This window comes from Chaetodon trifascialis, chromosome 6 (genome assembly GCF_039877785.1).
Source record: "Chaetodon trifascialis isolate fChaTrf1 chromosome 6, fChaTrf1.hap1, whole genome shotgun sequence".
NCBI classification, from domain to species: Eukaryota; Metazoa; Chordata; class Actinopteri; order Chaetodontiformes; family Chaetodontidae; genus Chaetodon; species Chaetodon trifascialis.
In genome coordinates this window covers 8,753,730-8,774,971 of record NC_092061.1, presented here as the reverse complement: position 1 = coordinate 8,774,971, position 21,242 = coordinate 8,753,730, and the positions used below count along the sequence as shown (strand labels likewise).

The 21,242-nt window shown below is 42.4% G+C and overlaps 3 protein-coding genes across 7 annotated transcripts in view; 1 reads left to right on the top strand and 2 right to left on the bottom strand.

The window, feature by feature from the left end:
- Nucleotides 1-2,171: 2,171 nt before the first annotated feature.
- Nucleotides 2,172-10,829, bottom strand: ewsr1b (EWS RNA-binding protein 1b). Of its 4 annotated transcripts, none has more exons than XM_070964031.1 (15): nt 10,750-10,829; nt 10,244-10,280; nt 9,866-9,917; nt 9,334-9,475; nt 8,763-8,958; nt 8,416-8,675; nt 8,140-8,299; nt 4,870-4,907; nt 4,279-4,308; nt 4,044-4,159; nt 3,829-3,958; nt 3,597-3,707; nt 3,186-3,312; nt 2,735-3,091; nt 2,172-2,548 (listed from the first exon to the last, which is right to left on the bottom strand). In XM_070964031.1, exons 1-15 carry the CDS (start codon nt 10,763-10,765, stop codon nt 2,512-2,514), a joined length of 1,809 nt encoding a protein of 602 aa, XP_070820132.1. In that variant the 5' UTR covers nt 10,766-10,829; the 3' UTR covers nt 2,172-2,511. The 4 variants fall into 4 exon arrangements, with proteins under 4 accessions (XP_070820132.1, XP_070820133.1, XP_070820134.1 ...); XM_070964032.1 differs by having other exon boundaries at nt 4,870-4,904; XM_070964033.1 differs by having other exon boundaries at nt 9,334-9,472.
- Nucleotides 10,830-11,270: 441 nt separating this feature from the next.
- Nucleotides 11,271-14,168, top strand: rhbdd3 (rhomboid domain containing 3). Its single transcript, XM_070965115.1, has 5 exons — nt 11,271-11,843; nt 11,963-12,346; nt 12,952-13,078; nt 13,188-13,442; nt 13,599-14,168. Exons 1-5 carry the CDS (start codon nt 11,681-11,683, stop codon nt 13,765-13,767), a joined length of 1,098 nt encoding a protein of 365 aa, XP_070821216.1. The 5' UTR covers nt 11,271-11,680; the 3' UTR covers nt 13,768-14,168.
- Nucleotides 14,096-21,242, bottom strand: part of emid1 (EMI domain containing 1) — a 55,928-nt gene continuing 48,781 nt past the window's right edge. The window contains exons 10-16 of one of the 2 annotated variants that reach the window (XM_070965113.1): nt 19,942-20,037; nt 19,539-19,591; nt 19,363-19,425; nt 19,235-19,279; nt 18,942-18,986; nt 16,850-16,934; nt 14,096-15,474 (exon numbers count right to left, since the gene is read on the bottom strand). In XM_070965113.1, coding sequence (XP_070821214.1) covers nt 15,341-15,474; nt 16,850-16,934; nt 18,942-18,986; nt 19,235-19,279; nt 19,363-19,425; nt 19,539-19,591; nt 19,942-20,037 — 521 coding nt within the window. In that variant the 3' untranslated portion in view covers nt 14,096-15,340. The remainder of the gene's footprint in view (nt 15,475-16,849; nt 16,935-18,941; nt 18,987-19,234; nt 19,280-19,362; nt 19,426-19,538; nt 19,592-19,941; nt 20,038-21,242) is intronic. The other variant, XM_070965114.1, reaches the window with a different exon arrangement.

Sequence of the window (21,242 nt, the reverse complement as noted above, 5' to 3'; positions counted from 1 at the left end):
GTTGTGTCGACTCAGGAAAACAGAACTCTGCTTCAATATGTCAAAATGCCAAAGATCAGAGTGGGAATCACAGACACACAGCTAAATGTGAGGTTTGAATCTGGGGTCAGACTTTGGTGCGAGAGACCTGATTTTCACGTTTAAATGTTGTGCAATAATTTTGAAAGCAGGTACGGGGCTTTGAAGGCAGCGTCTGTGCTGACTGCAAACAAAAGGGACGTCTTTCCACCAAAATCTGAAGCACTTAGATTAGAAACTGCTCTGAATCCAGAAGGCTCTTTCTACAAGCTCAGCTACAGTTCTTTAATGTTTTCAATGTTAAATCACCTATTTACTGGGCTCCTTTGCTGAAAGTTGTTGCAGAAACTCTTATTTTTCATCTATAAGTTCAACCACTCAATTGCACATAAACAGACGTGGAACTTGAATGTCCAAAAGCTTCTGAGCGAGCCTTTAAAAATCTTTTCCACCGTTTCATTTCACCCCTTTAACATCAACTAACATGTGATTGTTTGAATTCAAGCAAAGCCCGTTGCCAAGAGGGAGGGCTTGTTTTCATTTAAAAAGAGGGATGTGTCTGTTTAAGAAAGAGAGAAAGAAAGGAAGGGAGGGGGCGGAAGAGAGAGAGAGAGGGGGGAGAAAGAGGAGAGAGAGAGAAAGAAGGTGGGGGTTGATGAGATCATTTTCTGGGTCTGGATGAATCAGCTTTTCTGTCAGTAGAGAGAGAGGGAGAATTCAGCACTCTATTAATCCACATTAACAACCGGCCACAGACAATGAGGCACTTTAAGATCACATGTGACACGGTTTCCCCTCAGATGACTTAGAGGGCCTGAAGGTAAAAAAAAAAAAGAAAGCCATGAAAACTGGATCTGCATCAATAACAAGAGCGTGAGGTCCGACTTCTGTTCAATGCTGCGAGCTGTTTGAGTGGAGACAGAATCGGTCCTGGAGCTGGAACACGTTTTCTGTCCTGCTTTGAAACACTCCCAAGAGTCTTAAATGTCTAAGCCACAGCCAGCTGCTGCATTTAGTTTTTTCAGAAATGCATAGGAACACACAGATGTGCTTCCTGCTTGGATTTCTGTTAAAGTGAAAGCTGAAGCAACTTGTAGACAAACTGTTAAATAGAAAATGGCGTGAAGGACGTGACAAAGTGTCTCACTGCATGACTTTGACAGAATCGCACAGGCGGGATGATCCAGCGGTAACCCAATAGGTGTATCAAACTGAAACATCAAAGAGCTGTATGATGGTTTTAAAAGCCACATGTTTTCCAGATGTTAAAGATAAAATGTGCCAAGGATTGACATCTGTGCTTCATTCAAGCTGACTGCCTTATCTGGCATAATACTGCTCAATGAATGCAGTTAAGACGATAAACTTAGAGGGGGGGCAAAGGAAACATTTTAGGTATTTGTGATGTTGAAACAGCAGATAGTTTATTATTTTAATCGCTCTAAGACACAGAAGGCAGAAGTTACTTGTTTTACTGAGGCCGTAAATTAAACCTGAAGGCTAGAACTGAATTAAATGATTCACATGAAAAGGCTTTATGTCCTTCAGTCTCTTGTGTGAACAAGGAGACACAGTGCCGTTGATGCAGAGCACCAGACAGCAGGCCCAGGCAGTGTCCTCTGAGTCAGGACTGCAGCACAACCTGCGCCACCTATTGGCAATAAAACTAACAGCAGCAGCTGTTCAGACCTGCAGATGTTCTCCATCTACAGCCAAGAAATACACAGTAGAGAAGAAAGAAGAGCTCTATTCAGGGTCTAAAAATGGTGGAAAGCTGATTCACTTACAAAAAATTAATAATCTGAAGTGCACTTCCAGAAATGCTAATGTGACCACAGAAATAATCCTCCAGGCTCAAGATCAACTGGATATCCGATACTTGATATTTGATACATGAGTCATCACAGATCAGAGGAATGTGGCTTCAGCAGAGCGAAATCATCACCGGAGGTCAAACAAGTCCCCAACTGACCAAGTCATGTGAAGGGAGGTGACTGCTTTCCTCACGCTTCAAATGATCTTTAAAGTGATTTATAGCCTTAAACTTTTTCCCCCATTTTGTTTGCGCCAACACAATCATTTTACATGCAATCAGGAGCTTCATGCTACGACATCATTTTGTAAAGTTGAGTAAAACTCACAACTCAAAAACATCAAATCAGTAAAATTTTATTTCCCAAATTTGTCATCATACAACTGTCAGATATGGGAAAGGGGAAGCAATTATCTTAACGAATGAAAAGGTTTTACAATACAATGTCAAATCTAAGCTGCATACTTAAAAAAAAGCGACAACGAAAAAAATGTGCACAATACGAGACGAAGCATAAACATGGGTAAACTATATATAAAAAAAAATGGAAACGTAATGTGAGTTGAATGAAACTGCACAAGATGTTTGAAAGCAGTTCTCTAACCATCAAAATATGGAATCATAAATTAAAAATTCTCATTAAAAATGAAATTCCATAAGAGGAAAGGTGAAAAGGTTCCTCAGTAGGGTCGGTCTCTGCGCTCCTGACGATGGTCCCTGAAAGAACAGCGAGAGGACAGAAGAGGTCAATGAATGATCTCCACATACACTCAGCGTCCTGTCTCACACCAACACTGACACCAGATCTGGTCATAGGTTTGCATTCATTTGCTTTTTTCAATGGATTTAAAAAAAATTTGAACAATTTCTAATGTTAGTCGCTATAAAACGTCTTAGTCCCACCTCATATCCATCTTTCCACCTGGTGGGCCCATTCCTCTTCCACCTCTGCCACCCATTCGGTCCATGGGAGGTCCCCCACGCCCGGCTCCACGGAAACCTCCTCTATCCATTCCACCACGTCCTCTAAATCCACCACGGTCTCCTCCCCAGCCCCCACGGAAACCTCCGGGGCCACCGGGGCCTCCAGCTCCTGCTGGCCCCCCACGGTCCATACCTCTGCCTCCACGCATCCCCATCCCACCTCTGCCTCGGTCACCTCCAGGGGGAAACGGAGGGCCACCACCCAAGCCCTCTGGTTTGGGGGCTTTGCACTGGTTGCACTCCATCCTCCAGGCAAAGTTCTGGTTGCCACAACCCCTGTGAGCACAAACCATCCAAGAAATTAAAAGCCAATTGATTTTGAAATAAAGGGTCGGTCCAAGAAGACACTGTACTACAAAGTAATACGTACGGGTTTGGACACTCCCAGTCCCCAGCTCTCTGCTGCATGTTGCCTCCTGTGGGTCCACCTCTGCCCATACCACGTGGACCCCCCCGTGGACCAAAACCACCACGGTCTCCTCCACGGCCCATCATACCTGACAAGACAAGTAAATTACAGCACTTTGTAAAAATCATGACTATTCCCACAATTTTTGCATGTTTTCAGTCGCCTCCAGCAACTCGGGTGCAGTTCACTGCCAATTTTCCACCTCAGGACAGTTTCAACACGCTGTAGAGTTCAACTGTTTTAGTTTGTCACTTCAAGCAAAAGACATAGCTGATATTTCAACCTTTTGGGAAAGAGGCTTCTTGTAAAGAGCTGTGTGAACGTGCCCTTACAGTAAATAATCTACCATTAACAAATACTTCAGACATTTACCTCCACGGCCCATCATGCCATCTCGCATGGGCATGCCACCTCTCATTCCACCCATCATGGGCTTACGGCGTGCCATGGACACCTTGAGCCTTCGACCTTGGAACTCCTTTCCTAAAAATCAATAATATAAAGATAAAAATGAGTTGGATGAATTTTAACAGGTGCTTTTAGATTCATGTATTCACTCGAGCATTTCTGTTCAGGTCTGACGTGCAAAGTCAGTAAGATGTACCATCAAAATGCTCCACTGCTGCTTTGGCGCAGATCGGCTCCTCGTAGGACAGGGTGGCATCTCCTTTAGGCTTCCCCGTGTCCTTGTCTGTGTATATGTTAATGGCAGGCTGGCCAAGTCTGCGGTTAATCTAGACGTACAAACAGAATTCATTTTGTTTAGGTTCCTCGTTCATTTTGCTTCCACCAACATCTGGACTGAAGAACTGTTCTTACCCTGATTGGGCCAACGTGCTTGAAGAACTCAGCCATCTCCTCCAGGTTAGCCTTCTCAGTCAGGCCTGTGATGTAGATTGTGCTGTTCTCAGAGTCATCTTGCTCCTCAGGGCGTCCTGCAACAAATACATTCAAACCAGTAAACATGCAGTAATTTTTTTTCCCTCAGTGGCAATATAAGTACTCAGTAGACCAACGTCACAGAGTAATAAGGCGTCAGTGAGGCTCTGCTCACCCATGTCACGCTCGTCACCGCCCATAGGTCCTGTAGTCCATCAGTCGAGGGGGAGAGAAACAGATTGAGAAAAGTCAGTGTGTAAAACTGAAGTTCAGTGTACAACACCTGAGGAGTACTACAAAAGATAATCCAGACACTCCCTCATAAACACTGTCAGCCATATTGGGAAGTTCAAAATGGCACCTTATGGTACACCACAATTCCCACAAGTGATATTTTGAATTGGAAATAGAACACCTTGAACCCTGGCAAATAATTGTGTAAAAGCCTCTTAGACCAGTTAGAAATCCTCCAAAAAACCCAGGAATTCAGCTCGACAGATTTTTAAAGCAGTAACAGACACGGTTGTGTGGAAATTTGCCATTAACCTCTCAAAAATTCATTGTCAAACCAAAATCAGAGACTGAATTAAACCAGTACCCCAGGGAAAATGGTCTCAGGCATTGAAAAAAAATTCCCCAATATTTTCCAGATGTGTTCATGTAAGTAATTTTTTTCATACCACAATGTAAGACACATAAATACACGAAGCATATTTGCTGAAAAAGTTGTAATACTCTAATACCAGTGTAATACTCGTTAACTTACCACCAGGCTTACTGAAGCCACCTCTGTCTCCAGCGCTGCTATGGGGGAATAAATGGAGATATGAAGGCGAATTCCCTTTTACTGCCACTTCCATGGCTCGAGCAAAGTGGCTTGATTGAGGGAGTAATCAAAACATTCCAACTAGCCCAACAGCAACTAAAAACTCCCCAAAATTATAAATACACAATCTAATGGAGGGGATAAGAGTATTAGCTATGTGCCATTCCTTAACTAGCTGAGTACAACTTCAGTGACAGTTTGCAGCAGTGGATACATTTGTGCAAAATATGAATGACTAACATATTTTCACTGTCTCTGAAAATGTGACAAAACCCAAACATTTGTACACAGGTAGAAAGATTTCAGATGCATTGATGGCATACATATTTTCTTTTTTTTTTTTTTTTTTTAAACCAGAAACATGCCAACACCCTCTTAACATTAGTTCTAACACAAGTTACAGCTGAATCAAATAAAAGTGTAAATATAATAGACACAATGCATCTGAAATGTCACAAGATGATGAGGTGATCACATTCACCAGGTAATAAAACAAACAAACAAACAAAAGTACAATTATACATTGTTCAAGAAAAATCAACTCCAAAGGGTTTTTAACAGTGTTTACCAGGGTTACGTTAACTTAAAAACAAAGACTTGGTCAATTAATATACCCATCATGCTTAAAAACCACCATCCTCAGTTCTTGAAAAAAGGCAGACCCCGAATCTTTGTTTAAGCTCCCTCCTGCTGCTTAAGCTGGCGGCTCTGTACTGAGTACAGATACTTTTTAGAGAATAGATGGTTTTAAATGGCTCTCACTGTTACCTGTACGGTATAAATGTGACAAAGCATGTTAAAAAGTGGTCAAAAGAATGTGATCAAACATTTGTATTCCAAACCACAAAAAGCAATTTAAAACATTTCAAAATGACATCATGTGCAACCCCCTTGCCCACCTCCTCCCCCAAGAACAGACAAACATACCTGTGCAAAGCTAACATAACCCTACAATGAAAATTGAACTAAAACATCTAATGATATATTTAACTGTATAAATGTATTTTTCCCCTAATTATGCCATTTGTTTTTGTACATTCTTATTTACCACTTCTTTGGAAAGACTGCAGAGTTGTTTGATTATCATATTAAACTGTTTGTGTGTGTATGTGTATTCACTGGACCAAAAAGTCATGCAGAACTCTTATTTTAAAGGGTCACCAGACAAGATGAGGTTGCCTAATAAACTATACATGTTTAAAAAAAGCACACCTGAAATAAAAGCTGAGGATTGTGTCATTCTTGACCCCAGACTTGTCATCGAAGATTTGAAAAACCTCTTTCCCAAGACCAAATCTTAAAAATTGAATCCTGCCATGCCATCGAGTTTTATTCTGAGGAGTAGCTGTGTACTATCTGAGAAACCAATTGTGCTGATTCCAAAATGTTCTTCATCTTTTAGCTTTACAGTCATGTTAACCAAAACAAACGTATAGTTCAACCTCCATTCACCTTAACACCCCTCGTCTCTCTTTTGGTAACTGATTCCTTTTCAGGGAAGCTAAGTATTAGGAATCCGTTTTGGGGTTGGGTCAAACCACTTCCACAATTTGCAGTAACTGGGAGCAAACTGTTAAATTACCCAATCTGCATCAAGAGCAAATTTGATGGCATTTCAAATGAGGGTACCACAGAAAAACGTGACAAGGACCAACTCAACTGAGGTCTGCTTTCATCATCGTGAAGGATACACATCTGCATCAGCCATATGATACAAAACATATAATATAGTAGCCTGGATCCAACTTCACCAAAATTCATGGAGTGAATCTTCTGTATTGTTTTAATCTATTTGCATTAACACAATCCCGTGAGCCTTAAATATTGTTACAGTACACATATACAATATGTTGGTGTACATAGTCTAAATAAGGTCTGTATTTTTCAACTGTCTTGTAACATCAACAACACCTGTTTACATTCTCTAACTTTGTCAAGAAGGTGTCACACCACAAAACCCTGCCGCTACATGGCTGGCAAATAAAAGCAGTGGATGTGTTCGAAAACAATTGATGGAAAGAGTGACTTGTATCAAATTTGCTCTCAATGTATTTTTACCTTAATGAAAATTTACAGTTTTCACTGATGAATTTGAGCTCAGGTGCATGTTGAAACACTGACCACAAAGACCCACTTAGGAGATTCAACAACTTCCTTTAGTACAACAGATGGCATCAAGTGATAAACTCTGATCCTCTTTTAGAACAAAGAAATTTGTGAGAAATTTGTCATTTTGCCTCTCTAATGGATGCAGTTTATTACTGAGGTCCTGCAGTATAATTAGCATATTTTAATATGTCTATGGCACCATTTTTCCATTATGGTATTACTTCTTTATGAGGACAAATACTGAAAACCACCCAAAAACTGAAAAACCAACAAGGTATTGCAAGTAAAAAGGAGGAAATATGTTGACCCAAATATCAGAATTGAGTAAGGATAAATGTGTATTTGAAATGCAACAGTCTTTACTGCAGTACTCCAGTATCTACTGATAAACTTTTTGAAATATCAATGTTATGTTGTGAGGTCTTGTAGAACACACTAAGTTTTAGTTAAGCACTACAGCATTACAATAACTGGCAAAAGAAAAAAACGCACCTTCTAATTGCATTGTTCATATAGCAAATGTAAGTGTGTCACCCTACAGGGAATGATGCACCAGAGTGAGCGATTTAAAAGGGTGTTGCTGAGATTGTGACAGTGTTTGAACCCTCTTTAAGAATACCCATTATAGTTTTAATAATATAAAGATGCTCTTGCAATACACTTCTATCACACTCCCTGACCAATCCTGAAATATGCAACTTCTCAGTTTAACTTTTGATATTAGCTCATAATCAGCTAATGTTCCAGGATGCATGCTGTTCAATCTAACCGTTAATGCACAGGTCTCTGATCAAAGTCAAGTGACATAAAAAAGGGACAAACCTTTTTCTTACCTTTGGCCAAATGAGAGGCTGAGCTGAGCGAAACACAACTGGGCATTTTCAGTGAAGTCCATAATTTATCAGCATTGACAGCTGATAAATCATGACCTTCCCATATTTCAAGAGAATAAAGTTGCACAAATTGCTAGTATATTGATATTATGATTTGGATTTTTACAACCATTTCTGATGGTGACTTGTCTCAGCCCTGCCCCAAGTGGCCACAGCACCTGCAGAGTCAAAATACATGTGAGGTTAAGTGCTAAGGAAAGACACTTACCCCATGCCACGGCCCATGCCTCCACGTCCACGGTGCATCATTCCACCTCGATCAAAGCCGTCCCTGCCAGGGCCCCTGCTCTCCCCGGCCCCTGGGTACCTCGAAGAATCAGAGCCAGAATAACCAGAACCTCCACCCTGGCCATCCTGTCTGTAATTATCTACAAAAGAGGGGCACAGATGCATCAAAACATGCAGTCAAAGTATGTTTACAGTTAAATTACACTAAACTATATATACAATTAGAAAAAAGTAATTAATGGAAATCAAAGCTTACTGTAATGGTTGGACTGGTTGTAACTGGGTGGTCCACCTTGCTGGCTGTACTGACTGGCAGGAGGCTGGCCATACGAGCCAGCAGCCTGAGGCGGGTAAGCAGGAGGAGCCTGTTGCTGTTGCTGGCTCTGCTGCTGGTATCCTTGCTGCTGGCCATAGCTTGCCTGCTGGGCCTGGTAGCCAGGCTGCTGCTGGCCATATGCTGCTGGCTGGGAGTAGCTACTTTGGTTGTAACTAGCCGGCTGGCTGTTAGCATTGTAACTGATAGAGACAAAGCATTAAGTAAAGGGTCAAATATGTACTTGTGGAATTCACTTGTTATTTGGTTCTTAGCCAAGGGGGACATACCTCTGTGGAGCAGTGGGAGCAGCCTGCTGCCCGTATCCAGGGTAGGCAGACTGGGCAGTATATCCTGGCTGCGAGCCGTAAGACTGGGAGGCAGCTGGAGCAGCAGCAGCAGGAGTACTGTCATAACCACTGGCTCCATATCCCTGGGCTGACTGAGAGTAGCTATGGGTGGTAGACTGGGCAGCAGGATAGCCCGCTGCAGAAAACACGTATCAATATCAGATCAAATTTACATGTTGAAGCATGATTACCTACATACACTGTGCAATTAAATGACACCTTACAAGTACTCAAGTGTTTGAAATCTGATCTGAACAGCCAGACTAAATTGATCTACAATCAGATTTTAAAAGGGCTAAGAATGTTACTCTCCTCTGATTTGATCAATGTTTTTAATGTGTAAACTTGGAGAGAGAGCAGTGCATCAACCAGAAATTATGTACATCTAAAACCAGTAACACTTTATTCCTAGCCTACTTGTGGCTCAATTCTATTTGAACCAGGTCATTACACATAGTTTCAAGCAGAATCACATCAAAATGAGTTAAATGCTCATACTTTAAAAACTCACCTGATGCTGGCTGGCCATATGAGGACCCATACTGCTGTTGCTGCTGGGGGTACCCTCCAGTGGCCGGGGTTGTCTGGGTGTAACTGCCATCAGCAGCAGCCGGTTGGGCGTATGATCCATAATTCTGTTGCCCATAGCTCTGCTGAAAGAAAAGAGCCTGCTTCAGCTGCTAGACACAACAAATATCAAGTGACCCATCAAAACAAAACATTTTGAATAACACTTTGTGCTTCAAAAGACATTAAGCATGAATATTGATCATTTAAGCCTTACTACTGAACTGTCTAAATTAGTGCATCACAAGATTTCCTATAGAGGGCTAACAGTCATGTTTGGATACACATTCGACTGCTTGCTGTTCCCAGTTTACTCTCATTCAATATTACAAGAACAATGTGTGCTTCCATTCATATCTGAGTGTTTCAATTAACAGATTCAGTCAAAACGTCAACTATTACAATATATAAATCACTGGTACAGAGCAAAGCCACCCACAACAGTCCAACAACTGTCCTGCTATGTTATATCTCACCTGTGCAGACTGCCCATAGCTTTGTGAGGGCTGGGCAGCATAAGAGGCATACCTGTAAAATAAATCATCGGGAGGTTTCAGAAAAAAAGGGGAGGGGGAGGGGGGTCTTCGTAGAATCTGGTCATCGTGCACTCCTTAACAATGCAATTTATCTGAAACTTCCACAGCTACTTCAAGTCCAATTTCGTCTATTAAATATATTCAACATTTTATGCGGGAACATTTTCTGAATCAACACTTTAATACTTACGCAGCAACACGATCGTGCTAACATACTTGTTCGACTACGTTACTTTAGAAAACATCATGCACGCTTACAAATATAAATACATATATTAAAAACACCATCAATGACTTAAGTAAGGTAAAGACTCTTACCCTTGCTGGGTGCCGGTCTGATTGTAGGAGCTGTAGTCTGTTAAAGGAAAGTTTCAGCTTTGTTAGCTAATGGCTGCGCAGTGGGACAAAACATCCTTCCTTCGCGCGCGAGCTGCGCTGCTAATGCTAGTAGCACGCTACACCAACCCGTCGCTGGTCGCCATGCAACTACACAAGCTATTCATTACACAAGGCGAGGATTTAAAAAAAGGCCTGTATGAATTACCGACTAACGCAGTGAAAGACAATTTGAGTAAAACTGGTCATCTAGCATCCATTATCAACTCCGGTATGCAGAAATAAAAAAAAGCATGCAACAACGGCTCAATGAGCTACCATGACTAGGCCTTGTGTCTGGCGCTAGGAAAAGCTGATGTGATATTCGATATGATATATATCAAAAAGGCGGATTTAGCCGATATACTCTCTTTTAAGATTAATCTACGACTTAACTGTTAGCACAACTCCTTCAAAATCAGTACAAAACATCAAAATTTTCCACTCACCCGGTGCCGACGCCATTTTAGTTTGTCTGTGCAGGACGACTGGACAGAACTAGTTGCTGGAGAGATGTAGGTTACTTTTCTTCACGGCAACCACAAAATCTCGCGAGAAATGTACGTTCTGACTTGAACAATCAGAGGGGCACTAACCATGCTTTCATGCAAGAAGATTAAATAACAGAGACTGAAAAGTTGTTTATTCATTTTGAAAGCGGATAACAAGTGTACTTTATTATACTATACTTGTACATACATTTATGAAATGGTAAATTAATGTAGGCACTGATGAGAGTGGGATATGGACCAGAAGGAGAAGATCATCATAACCTGAGCTCAATAGGGGGATGAATTGAGACTGCACAGGCTTTAAAGTCGTCATATTATCCAATATTTGAGATCAATGCAAGCAATAGAAACATTTGCTGTTTCATCTGGTTGTTTTTTTTAAATGCAAGCTTACAGTGTGTCCAATAGGTGGCGGACTTTTACTCCTAAGGCCAACTGCCAGTAAACACAAAGAAGAAGACAAGGTGACGTAGTACGGAAGTGAGCACCCCACTTAGCCCTCTAAATATTTTCACGTCGAGATTTTTTTTATTTAAAACCATTTATTGTTCACGTATCGAGGACATAGTTCTTTAAAAATATCAAATAAAATCGTCCGCTCGTCCTACAAGTGCAACATGTTCTTGGTCGGTGGTGAAGAGGATTTTACAAGATAAACCGTTGAAGATTTTGCAGCCAGTAACTACAATTGTGGATTTATTACAGACTCCAGCTCCCAATCTCAGCATTGTGAGAAATAATCCACAAATTAAATAATTTAAATTTTGCAAGACGCTGTGCTTGTTGTTAGCACATATAGATGCTTGTGTAACAGAAGTATGGCAGAAAAGGACAAGTGAGTTGAGAACCTTGCAGCTAATCCCAAATAATGCGCCATCGGATATTGTCAGTATGGTTTTGGTTTCGATCAGATCGCCCTGGTTTCTGTCTGGGAACATGTTTATTGATAGCCCTCATGGTGCTGATGTACACTGTGGGCATCCAGGCAAGTCTCAGCTTAGGCCCAGGTGGAGACTTCCCAAGGGTCAGAGGTACCTGTGCTTTTTAAGGACCCGTTTCATGGGTTTGCATGCAAATCTCATGTTTCAATGTTGGTGAAATCAAAGCATATAACGCAGTTTTCTCCCCCAACTCCTTTTCTCCTCCTCAGATGTCTTCCTGTATGCTTTCAGTCATGATGAACTGCCCTCTCTGCTGGTCAGTGTTGCTCTCCTGCTGTTGTTTGGAGGCTGTCAGGAGCGTCGCTGGGGAACAGTCGCCTTCCTAGCCCTCTCCATCCTGACGATGACCATATTACCTCTTCTGTACGCCCTGGTCCTCTTTGTCGGTAGCGGTGAGGCGAGTCGGATCTGTGGTTACTCTGCCATCCAGCTGGCTCTGTTTACAGCACAGTGTCGTCAGGTGACACAGAGGAGGCTGCTGAGGTGTTTGCCAGTCTGGTTTCTCCCCTGGCTTCTCCTGCTGATTGGTCTGCTGCTGCTGCCCGGGACACCTGCCCTGCTTCACTTCTGCACAATATGCATCGGACACAACTGTATCCTTTGCTGTTTATACAGTCACTTGATTCATGTCAAACAAACACTATATATATTCTGTTTTTGTAGAGGCACCATTAACTTTTACCTGAGCACATGTGATCTGTCCCTTCCATGCCTCAAACCCATGGCACACCCATAGTAGACCCACACAGGGGTTTGACTTATTTTAATTGATTAGACTTCTCCTGTTAGTTTGCTGAACTTGTAGGCTTGAGACAACAGAGTAATCTGTGACATCATGTAATTCCCAGCTGCTCCATTTCAATCTGAGTGGAGGTCTAATCAGCCACAGTCATTAAGAACAGCTGTGTAAGTGCGCAGAGCCGTGGCCCCCTTTTTTTTTTCCTGTACTTGACCATGACTAATACGTTTCCTAATTAATTTTTATTCCCAGGCACCCTTTCATGTATTTTTAGTTTCAGGCTTTTTGATGAAATTAGGAAGAATCATGGCTATTAAAATGTAATCGTCTAGCTGACCCGTGGTATCGGCCTGTGATTTGTTGCAGAAGGTTTGAGCCGAATGTGCCGTACCCCACCAAATCTACAACACAATGTTTATCTATCAAGTCTTCTTTTATTATACTTAATGTACATCTCAGATCATCAGTCCTTCATTGGGGTGTTACAGGAGCTGGAGGAGTTCAGGATCTTGGATTTCATCCCTGATTGGGCATATGTTCCCGCCTCAGGCCGGTTCAGATTGCCCACGTACTCTACCTCACAGAGGTCTGATTCATCTCCATTATGTCCAAAGTGTCACTGAATACACACACTCACCACCTGCGTGCATGACAGCGGGAGATTTCATCATTTCTAACTTCATCTGTTGTCACAGATCTAGATCACTTCCTCAGAGGATGCCTGTGGATCAGGTAGCTGCTCCCTTCATGAGGGACCCCTCTGTTTTAAACCACCACCCACTGGTGGATCCAGTGCCTGCCTGGATAATGAATGAGTCTGCTGCACAGTCTGAGGCCGAGGTGTTGGAGGAACAGATGCTGAGAGCAGGGATACTGGCCTCATTACAGGATGCTCCTGACGACCCTGATGCAAAAGTGGAGGTGCCCAAATCATCGGTCTCCTCTCTGCGGTTAGTAATAACTTAATCTCATGTATATCATGTTTGTTTTCGGATGGATCCTTGTTTTTTGTCTCAACTTAACTCTGCACATTATTTCTCATAATTTTTTTTAGTAATCACAAGTAATCATTCGCAGTTTGCTAAAAGACCGATGTTTCCTCTCAGACTCCAGCAGCTGGAGAAAATGGGCTTCCCAACAGAGAAAGCTGTAGTGGCACTAGCAGCCTCAAAACAGCTGGATGGCGCCATTTCTCTGCTCATTGACGACAGCGTTGGCGAACAGGCTGTGGTGGTGTCAAAAGGGAAGAGCCTCTCGTCGCCTTCCAGCACCTAGACGACCTCACTCTGCTGGACTGAAACAGTGTTTGCTCTTGTGCAGTTAACTGGACATACACTATGCTTGGGTTTTGCTGAGCTTCAACATTATATTTTCCCTGTGGGCTAGTGGGTGAGCTGTGTAATGATCAGGATTCCTGTGGAAAAGTGGGAGTAGGGTTGCTGTTTTTCCATGACTGTGAGTGTAACCAAGTGAAGATGCAAACTGGAGTGCTCTGCAGACAGTTTCTTTATCATAAAGTGTACGTTGGAGAGAGTAGGTGTCTTTTTTTATGCTGTAATCAAGTTTAATGAATACTGACACAAATAAAGAGTGATGAGGTGTTAAAAAAACAGTGAACATCATTTTATTACACCAATCATCTAGACAGGATTATCTTAACACAATAACACATTGGCAAGAAAAAAAAAAGTTTGAAATATGAAATGGTTACACAACAGCATACAAAATAAACTAGCATTGGTCATTTTAAATAGTTTCACAATAAGTTTGATATAAGATGAAAAAACGATTATCAAGTCTTTTCATCAGGACAGTTTAAGCAGTTTACCAACACGACAGTGGTAAAAATATGTTCAAGTTCCATTAACAGTTCAGTTATTTCCTCTGTGTGTGCGTGTGTGTGTGTGCGTGTGTGTGTGCGTGTGTGTGTGTGCGTGTGTGTGTGCGCGTGTGTGTGTGTGTGTGTGTGTGTGTGTGTGTGTGAGAAAGATCTTGACATCGAGCCAGTTCACAGAGAGGTGCTTTAATTCAACATGTTTCCTTTCATATTTATGTTTTGTGTAATTTCTGACAGTTTTTGTTGAAATGCAGCCAAACCCAAATGCAAATGTTGTAAATATACTGTTGTATATTAAATCACTTTATCAGTCTGTACTTTAAGGGGGAAAACACACACCAGAAAACTACAAATCACTGTTAGCAACACATATCTCAGTTAGAGTGGAGATGACTTCATCTTTTTAGTGCACTACATAACATTGAGTTAAACAATATGATAGAAGAATAACAAAATGAATACTAGGAGAAGAGGTTTGTTCGTGTACTTGTGTCCTGCAAACTGTACATGCGCAATATACTTAAATAGTGGGATCTCTTCAGATTGCAGTTACATTGTGAAAGCAATACAAACTCAAATCCAGTCTATTTCCTCACATCTGATTCCTCCTTTAATTGATTACTCTAAATGACCCTTATTGTCCAGAACTGTTCATAGCTCGAGGAGCACCACAGAAGATTCAGGTTTTCCTTTTATCAAACATCTTTACTTGAGGCTTTAGTTCTGTAGCCAAAGAAACGAGACACAGAAGGAGCTGCTGGATGTGTTATGGAAAGATAAGTGTTTGGAGGTGGAGATGGGTGGGGGGTCAAACTAGTTCTCAGGTTCCCGATGGAGGAGGGCATAGTGGAGTATCAGTGGAGTTTCCCTGAGGTGTCCCCCATCCTAAATCTGACGGTAAAGCCCAGAGAAGGTATCAGATAAGGTCTAAATCTGTCGAGTGCCGATGAGAACTATGGGAGGGGGAGTCAACCCAGCCTGTGATCCTCAGGGTGAGCGGGGGGGAGGGGGCTACTTCGCTCGAACCTTGGTGTTGGAGGACAGAGGAGAAGCAAGTCGATGTGGAAGCGCACCTGCTCGCTTATCTCTGTAGAAACTAGGGGAGGCTGTGCCAAACGGTCCATCCCCAGACCCTAGATCAGGCTCTGTTGAAGAGAGACAGCAGTTGGAACGGGGCGTCCCTGTCCATCAGTGTGTGGACATGTGCACTCTGCGGTCCTAATCCAAGTCTACTCTGATGTAGCTGTTAACATGGAGGTGTCAGGAGCAGGATCTTATTTTGACTCGACACCAGTGGCCCAGTTTTTATATTACCATCATGAATCAAATAACTAGTCAGAAGGGACTGATCAGATCCTTCTCTGTTGTGAAGGAGGTACATCTGCAACAATTACTGCAACAAGTAATAATTAACTTGTCTTTTTTCCATATAGATTAACTGTCTCCTCTGTATAATGTGGAAAAATAGCAACAATGTCTTCAAATTGACTGTTTTTTCTGATGTTTGGTACTTCCGCTTGACGACAAACTGACTTCTCAAAACTGCAGGTGATTTATTTGACTAATAGTTGTATTGACTAATCACTGCAGAACTACTAACTAGACTGACATAATTCACATCTACTGATACACATGAACCTACAAAACACAAAAGATTAAAGCCCCTGAAAACCTGATTTTTCCTCATAACATTAACGACTACATACCAACAATCACAGTTAAAGTTAAAAACAATCTTAGGTATTATTGAGTTGAGTTTATTGAGAGTTTATCACTCAAAAACTCATCTGTAGGACTGTGTAGTTTGATCAGATTTGATTGACAGTGCTGGTGACATCAGCGACCAAACAAGTAAGCTGTCAGCTGATTCAGATTGTATGGATGTGACTCTTTTTCTAAATGAGCCCCAACCACTTTTATCCAGCGGCGAGAGCACCAAGACATGTCTTATGTTACGTGAAATAAGCTTTGGCAGGAAATAAGAGCTCTTGAAGGACCGCGTCTCTCTTAGTAAGAAGCTGATTGAGTAAATATGTTTTCAGGGCCTTTAAAGTAACATCTGCCATCATAGGATCGACACAACCAACACAAGTCAAACATAGGAACACAATTCTAAGACATCTACTTTTCAGTGACTAGGTCAACACTCAGCAGGTCAGTAACACGTGATAATCAGATCATTTTCTAGATGTTGTCAAAAAAGGTCAGTGAGGGCCGGCAGAGCTGTGGGTGAGGATGTCTCAGCGTTACCTGGCCAGATGATAGCCTCCAGCAGCGTCACCCTGCGAGCCAGAAGCTCAAGGTCTGCCTGCAAGTCGTGGAACATCTGCAAGCTAATGTCCTATCAGAGAGCAGTGACAGGGGGGACTGTGTGAGGGGGGGTGGAAACACCAGCCTGAGTCCTGGGGCTGCTCGCGACTGTTCCCACTCCCTGTCCCAGCAGCGAGGTACGGTGGGAGTCTGAGCCCCCCACCTTTGACCCCTGCCTAAAGCTGACCCTGCCTCAGGCCTCCTACTCACCATGAATACCGATCATAGTCTCAAGGATTAAAACCCTCTCGGCTAAGATCTTCAGCGCCTCTCTGATCTGATGTATTCCGTCCCCCTGTGAAGATAGATACAGCCGTCAAGGTAAGGAGCACAAGCCAAAGAACTGCTCGCCAAGATGCAAGACATTTTTGTTTTCTCTCAATACAGTTCAGCAGTTAGAAGGTTAAAAACAGTCCACATATCTGCCCAGCGCTCTCAGACATATCTGGTCCCTGTATTTCTCTGTATCTCCCTCATTCTCCGGCCATGCTGCTACATGAAGTCAGTCTCTGCCATGCTGGGCTGGGCGACATCAGCATGCACATTACAGACCAGCCTCATGTTGGCCACATAACACAGCTGGATTACACTCTCCCAGGGTTTAGATTGGGTCATGCCATCTGCATTCAGGCGAGTAGCCAGGCGTATTTTCAGCAGCGCAGCTTTCATTCTTAACGCTGCAGTCACAAAAGTTACCTGACAGAATGAAGCCAGTACAGATTTACACAGAAATCTAATTTACTTGTCTTTTGTTAAGGATCAGGCGACGGCTTCACGAGTCATACCCTCAAAACAATAACAAAAGTAGTTAAAGAAGAGAAGTAAAGTGGACGGAGACCATCACAGAAGAAGGCGTGCAGAGAATAGCTGAAGCTTTTGGTGCCCAGGTGAGTGATTCCCACTATGAAATGCTCGGATTAGTCAGACAGACGAGGACATATATTTGAAGAAAAAAGGCAAAGTTTCAGACTGAAAACATTTTACGTACGGATGGTAAGATCAGTTTGTTGATTGGTTCACTACTTGAGTTCAAACTGAAATATAATAACAACTGTTGGCTAGAGTGCCGCTCCTCACAGGATGAATTAAACACTGTGATCCTGTGACCTCCTCAAACCAAATACCTGCAAAACTAACAACAGTCCCATGAGCCTCAGCTATACTCAGTGTTTAGTGCTAATTAGGAAATGTTAGCATGCTAACACACTAAGCTAAAATGGTGGAGATTTAATCCCCACATAAAACTTTGGAGCTACTTTGCCTTATTTCTGTTTTAATGGCACTGTGTTAATTCACTCATTAGACACATTCTGCGGTTGATTTTCACACCAAGAAAAGAAAGTTTACGTGGTGAAAGTACATAAAGATGAAATCATGCAAGGTTGCATTGTGGGATAGAAGAGGATCGCTGTATCCACTCCACTCACATCAGAGTACAACACCTCTAAACCAACAGGACCCACCACTGACACATATGGAGTGATTTGGCATATACATTTCACACATTTCTTTGTGGTTCATCGAGACATTTCATCTGTAAAATCAATGATGATGATTAGAAATTTACTTCAGCAAGGATTTTACTATATTCGACATTCTTCCAGTCGGTCAGAGCTGGTGTTTTTGCATTTTCTTTATCTATATTTTTATGTATATGCCAAAGTCAGATGCTGAAAAGGTGACTGTGAAAGGTAGCCATGGGGACAGTAGCTTGCAGAGGGAGTCAGACAGCTTTAGGGTCAAGAGGACAGTGTCGTGACAGGGGACAGCAGTCCAGAGCACACCCCAAGGACCAACAAAAACAAAAACACATTAACACCAAAAGGTTTCACACACAAAATCACACAGATCAACAGCTAAAAATGATATATATTCAAAGACAACACAGTAAAACAGACACTTTATGACCATCAGCAGGGAGGAAAGTATGGACTCGAGAGAAAAAGAGATGCAGCTGAACGTCATTGTCATAAACACGGTGACTGTCAAAAGATCATAACCATAACCGGAGACGAGGGTCATGGTTAGACTTCATTTAGGTTACTGAATAGACTCACTGCATTGCAAAGTGAACGTGATGACATAAATAAAAATATCTTACATTTAGAATGCTCTTGTAAAATGAGGAAGAGGTGAAAGAAAAATAAGGGTTAGACAGACACAGAAAATACTGAATGCTCCACAGAGGAATCGTCAAACTCAGATTTATTTTTTTTTTAATCTTCAAACTGAAAACAAAGCCCTCCCGTCCAGGCCCTGTGTCACCGTGTGAACTGTGAACTACTACCAACTACTTTCTTACCGGCAAGCCCTTCTCCCCTGGCTCTCCCTTGGGACCCGGTGCTCCCTGTGAAGAAATATTAACAACAGAAAAAACTTCAGTCTGCCGTCACAACATGAATGAAAGCGGTGCAGCAGCTCACTTGAACAGAAAGAGCTCCTCCTCTCTGAGACTGTCACTGGTCAGCGTGGTTTGCAGAGCTGCTGGTTAGTATAGTTTACAGTAATATAACCAGATATGACATGTGTTGATGTCTCCCCCTGTACACTCCTTTACTCCACAACCCTCAAGGCAGCAGGGTGGACGTGGCTTACCGGCTCGCCTCTGAAGCCCCTCTCTCCTGGGTAACCTAAAGGACCCTGAAACACCACAGGACAGAGTTGCGGTTAAGGATGTAGATGTAGAGGAAATGAAAATACTATCAAGCCCTGAGTGAACTCACTCTCTCCCCACGTTCTCCCTTTGGTCCCACAGGGCCCTGCGTTCCAGGGGCTCCAGGTTTACCCTGTGTTGAGTCAGGAAGGAAATTCAAAATGACAACGATACACTCGTGCAGCAACAAATCTGCAAAACTCAATAAGTGATGGCAGTGCAGCACTGTGCCGTGAGGGGGCTTACATTCTGTCCTGATGGGCCAGGAGGTCCTACTGGGCCTTTGGGACCTGGGGGACCTGCGTGATAGATAGAAAGATTCACATTAGCATCAAGGACCTTCACCCTCTGGGAGAAGGTGGTGCTGGTTTTCACAGCGTTTTGTGTTTGGTCGCCTGCTGAAGATTAAGCATTTTTGCACATAATATTAGAGATCAAATAATGTCTGATGGGGATGATTGAATTAAATTTACATTATGTACAAGTGTTTTGGAAAAACAGCACACAGTAGATAGATATACTCAGCATCAGACAATCTACCGTGCGCATCGGCTGTGTTTTTGTGTGTAAAAGCGATGGAAATATGTGTATCTTTCAGTGCAGAGACACAGTTGCACAAACATAACACAGTGCAATGATAAACACTGACCGACAGGCCCGGGGGGACCCTCTGGTCCTGGAACAGGCAACCCTCGTGAGTCATGGAAAGTGTTGGTGAAGAAGGGATCTTTTCCACGATCTGGAGCTGAAGCAAAATGTGTGTGTTTAATGGGATCTCCTTTCCTGGCTAAGGACAGTATTTACAAACAGAAACAAAGCTGATGGAAATACCTGCAATAAGAATCTGTCATACCTTTACATAGCACAGTGACACTGAGTGAAAAGCTGATGTTGTAGCCTCATTATCCAAACATATTTTCATCACTGTATGAGGTATGAATGACTGTGTTATGTATGTATTATTTTATCAATTATCTTGTTGATTTTGTTTTGCCTTTAAGGGAAAAATTGGAGCTCAAATCTGGTTCTAGTTTCAATAATTGCTTTCAGTGATTGCCAACAAATCCATGTGCACATGAACATTTAATGTTATTCTCTTTCTAAATGCACGTTTGCACAGTGGGCATGCAATATTTCGTGTGAGGCTGCTCTCCCAACAAGCTCCACCAGTCTAACTGTTCTACTGTGGTTACATTTATAGATGGTGATGTTTAGGGCTGGGTCCCAGGTTGCTGTTGGAGCAGGTCAATTTTAATGAATCAGGAATGATTTCTATGTAGCTGAGACGTGAACCTGAAGACACCTTAGGCAAAATGTGCTTGTGATGTAATAAATACTGACCTAAGCCTTTCAGTGTGTGATATTTTTTTGCTTTTGTTTATGATGATGCTGCCTGAGAGGTTCAACACAGGGCAATACCACTCTTGTTATTACATTCATTAACCTCCAGAGGGCAGTGTTTTCCAACCAATAGCCAAATGTCACCTAATGACTTCAACAGCATAGTAAACTACACTAAAATGTGTTCGAAGGCATCATCAGTGGTAGATCAGTGTTTCACATTAATTAAAAAAAATATTATGTAATATTTTATAAAAAAAAAAACTGTGTGTCCACTGTGTTACAACACTGACTGAACTTCCACAACTACATGAGTCTACAGAGGAAGGACAGGAGGAAGAGGGTGGTGAACGTGTGAGCGATACAGGAAGTGTGCGGTCATTGGGTCATTTTATACTGACAGGAAACACAGATCCAATCACAGCATGAGACTTTTGGAGATGCAGAAAGGAGGAGGAGGAGGGGGAGGAAGAGGAGGAGGGCTGACAGCCAGAAACATCCTCCAGCTGCCAGAGCGCTGCACGCCGCTAAAAGAGGTGGCATCCAAAACAGGCCCGGACTCTGTGTTTATTTCTAGAAGAAATAAGAACGCACTGGGATGTGTGGCCT

What these genes read in the sequence shown, in the direction of transcription:
- ewsr1b (XM_070964031.1), bottom strand. An exon ending in GCTATGGGCAGTCTGCACAG is followed by an intron (nt 9,476 to 9,865) that starts GTGAGATATAAC and finishes CTTTTCTTTCAG; the next exon opens with CAGAGCTATGGGCAACAGAA. An exon ending in ATATGGCCAGCCAGCATCAG is followed by an intron (nt 8,959 to 9,333) that starts GTGAGTTTTTAA and finishes TGTTTTCTGCAG; the next exon opens with CGGGCTATCCTGCTGCCCAG.
- rhbdd3 (XM_070965115.1), top strand. Translation starts at nt 11,681, where the DNA reads ATGCGCCATCGGATATTGTCAGTATGGTTTTGGTTTCGATCAGATCGC. An exon ending in AGACTTCCCAAGGGTCAGAG is followed by an intron (nt 11,844 to 11,962) that starts GTACCTGTGCTT and finishes TCTCCTCCTCAG; the next exon opens with ATGTCTTCCTGTATGCTTTC. An exon ending in AATATGCATCGGACACAACT is followed by an intron (nt 12,347 to 12,951) that starts GTATCCTTTGCT and finishes TGTACATCTCAG; the next exon opens with ATCATCAGTCCTTCATTGGG.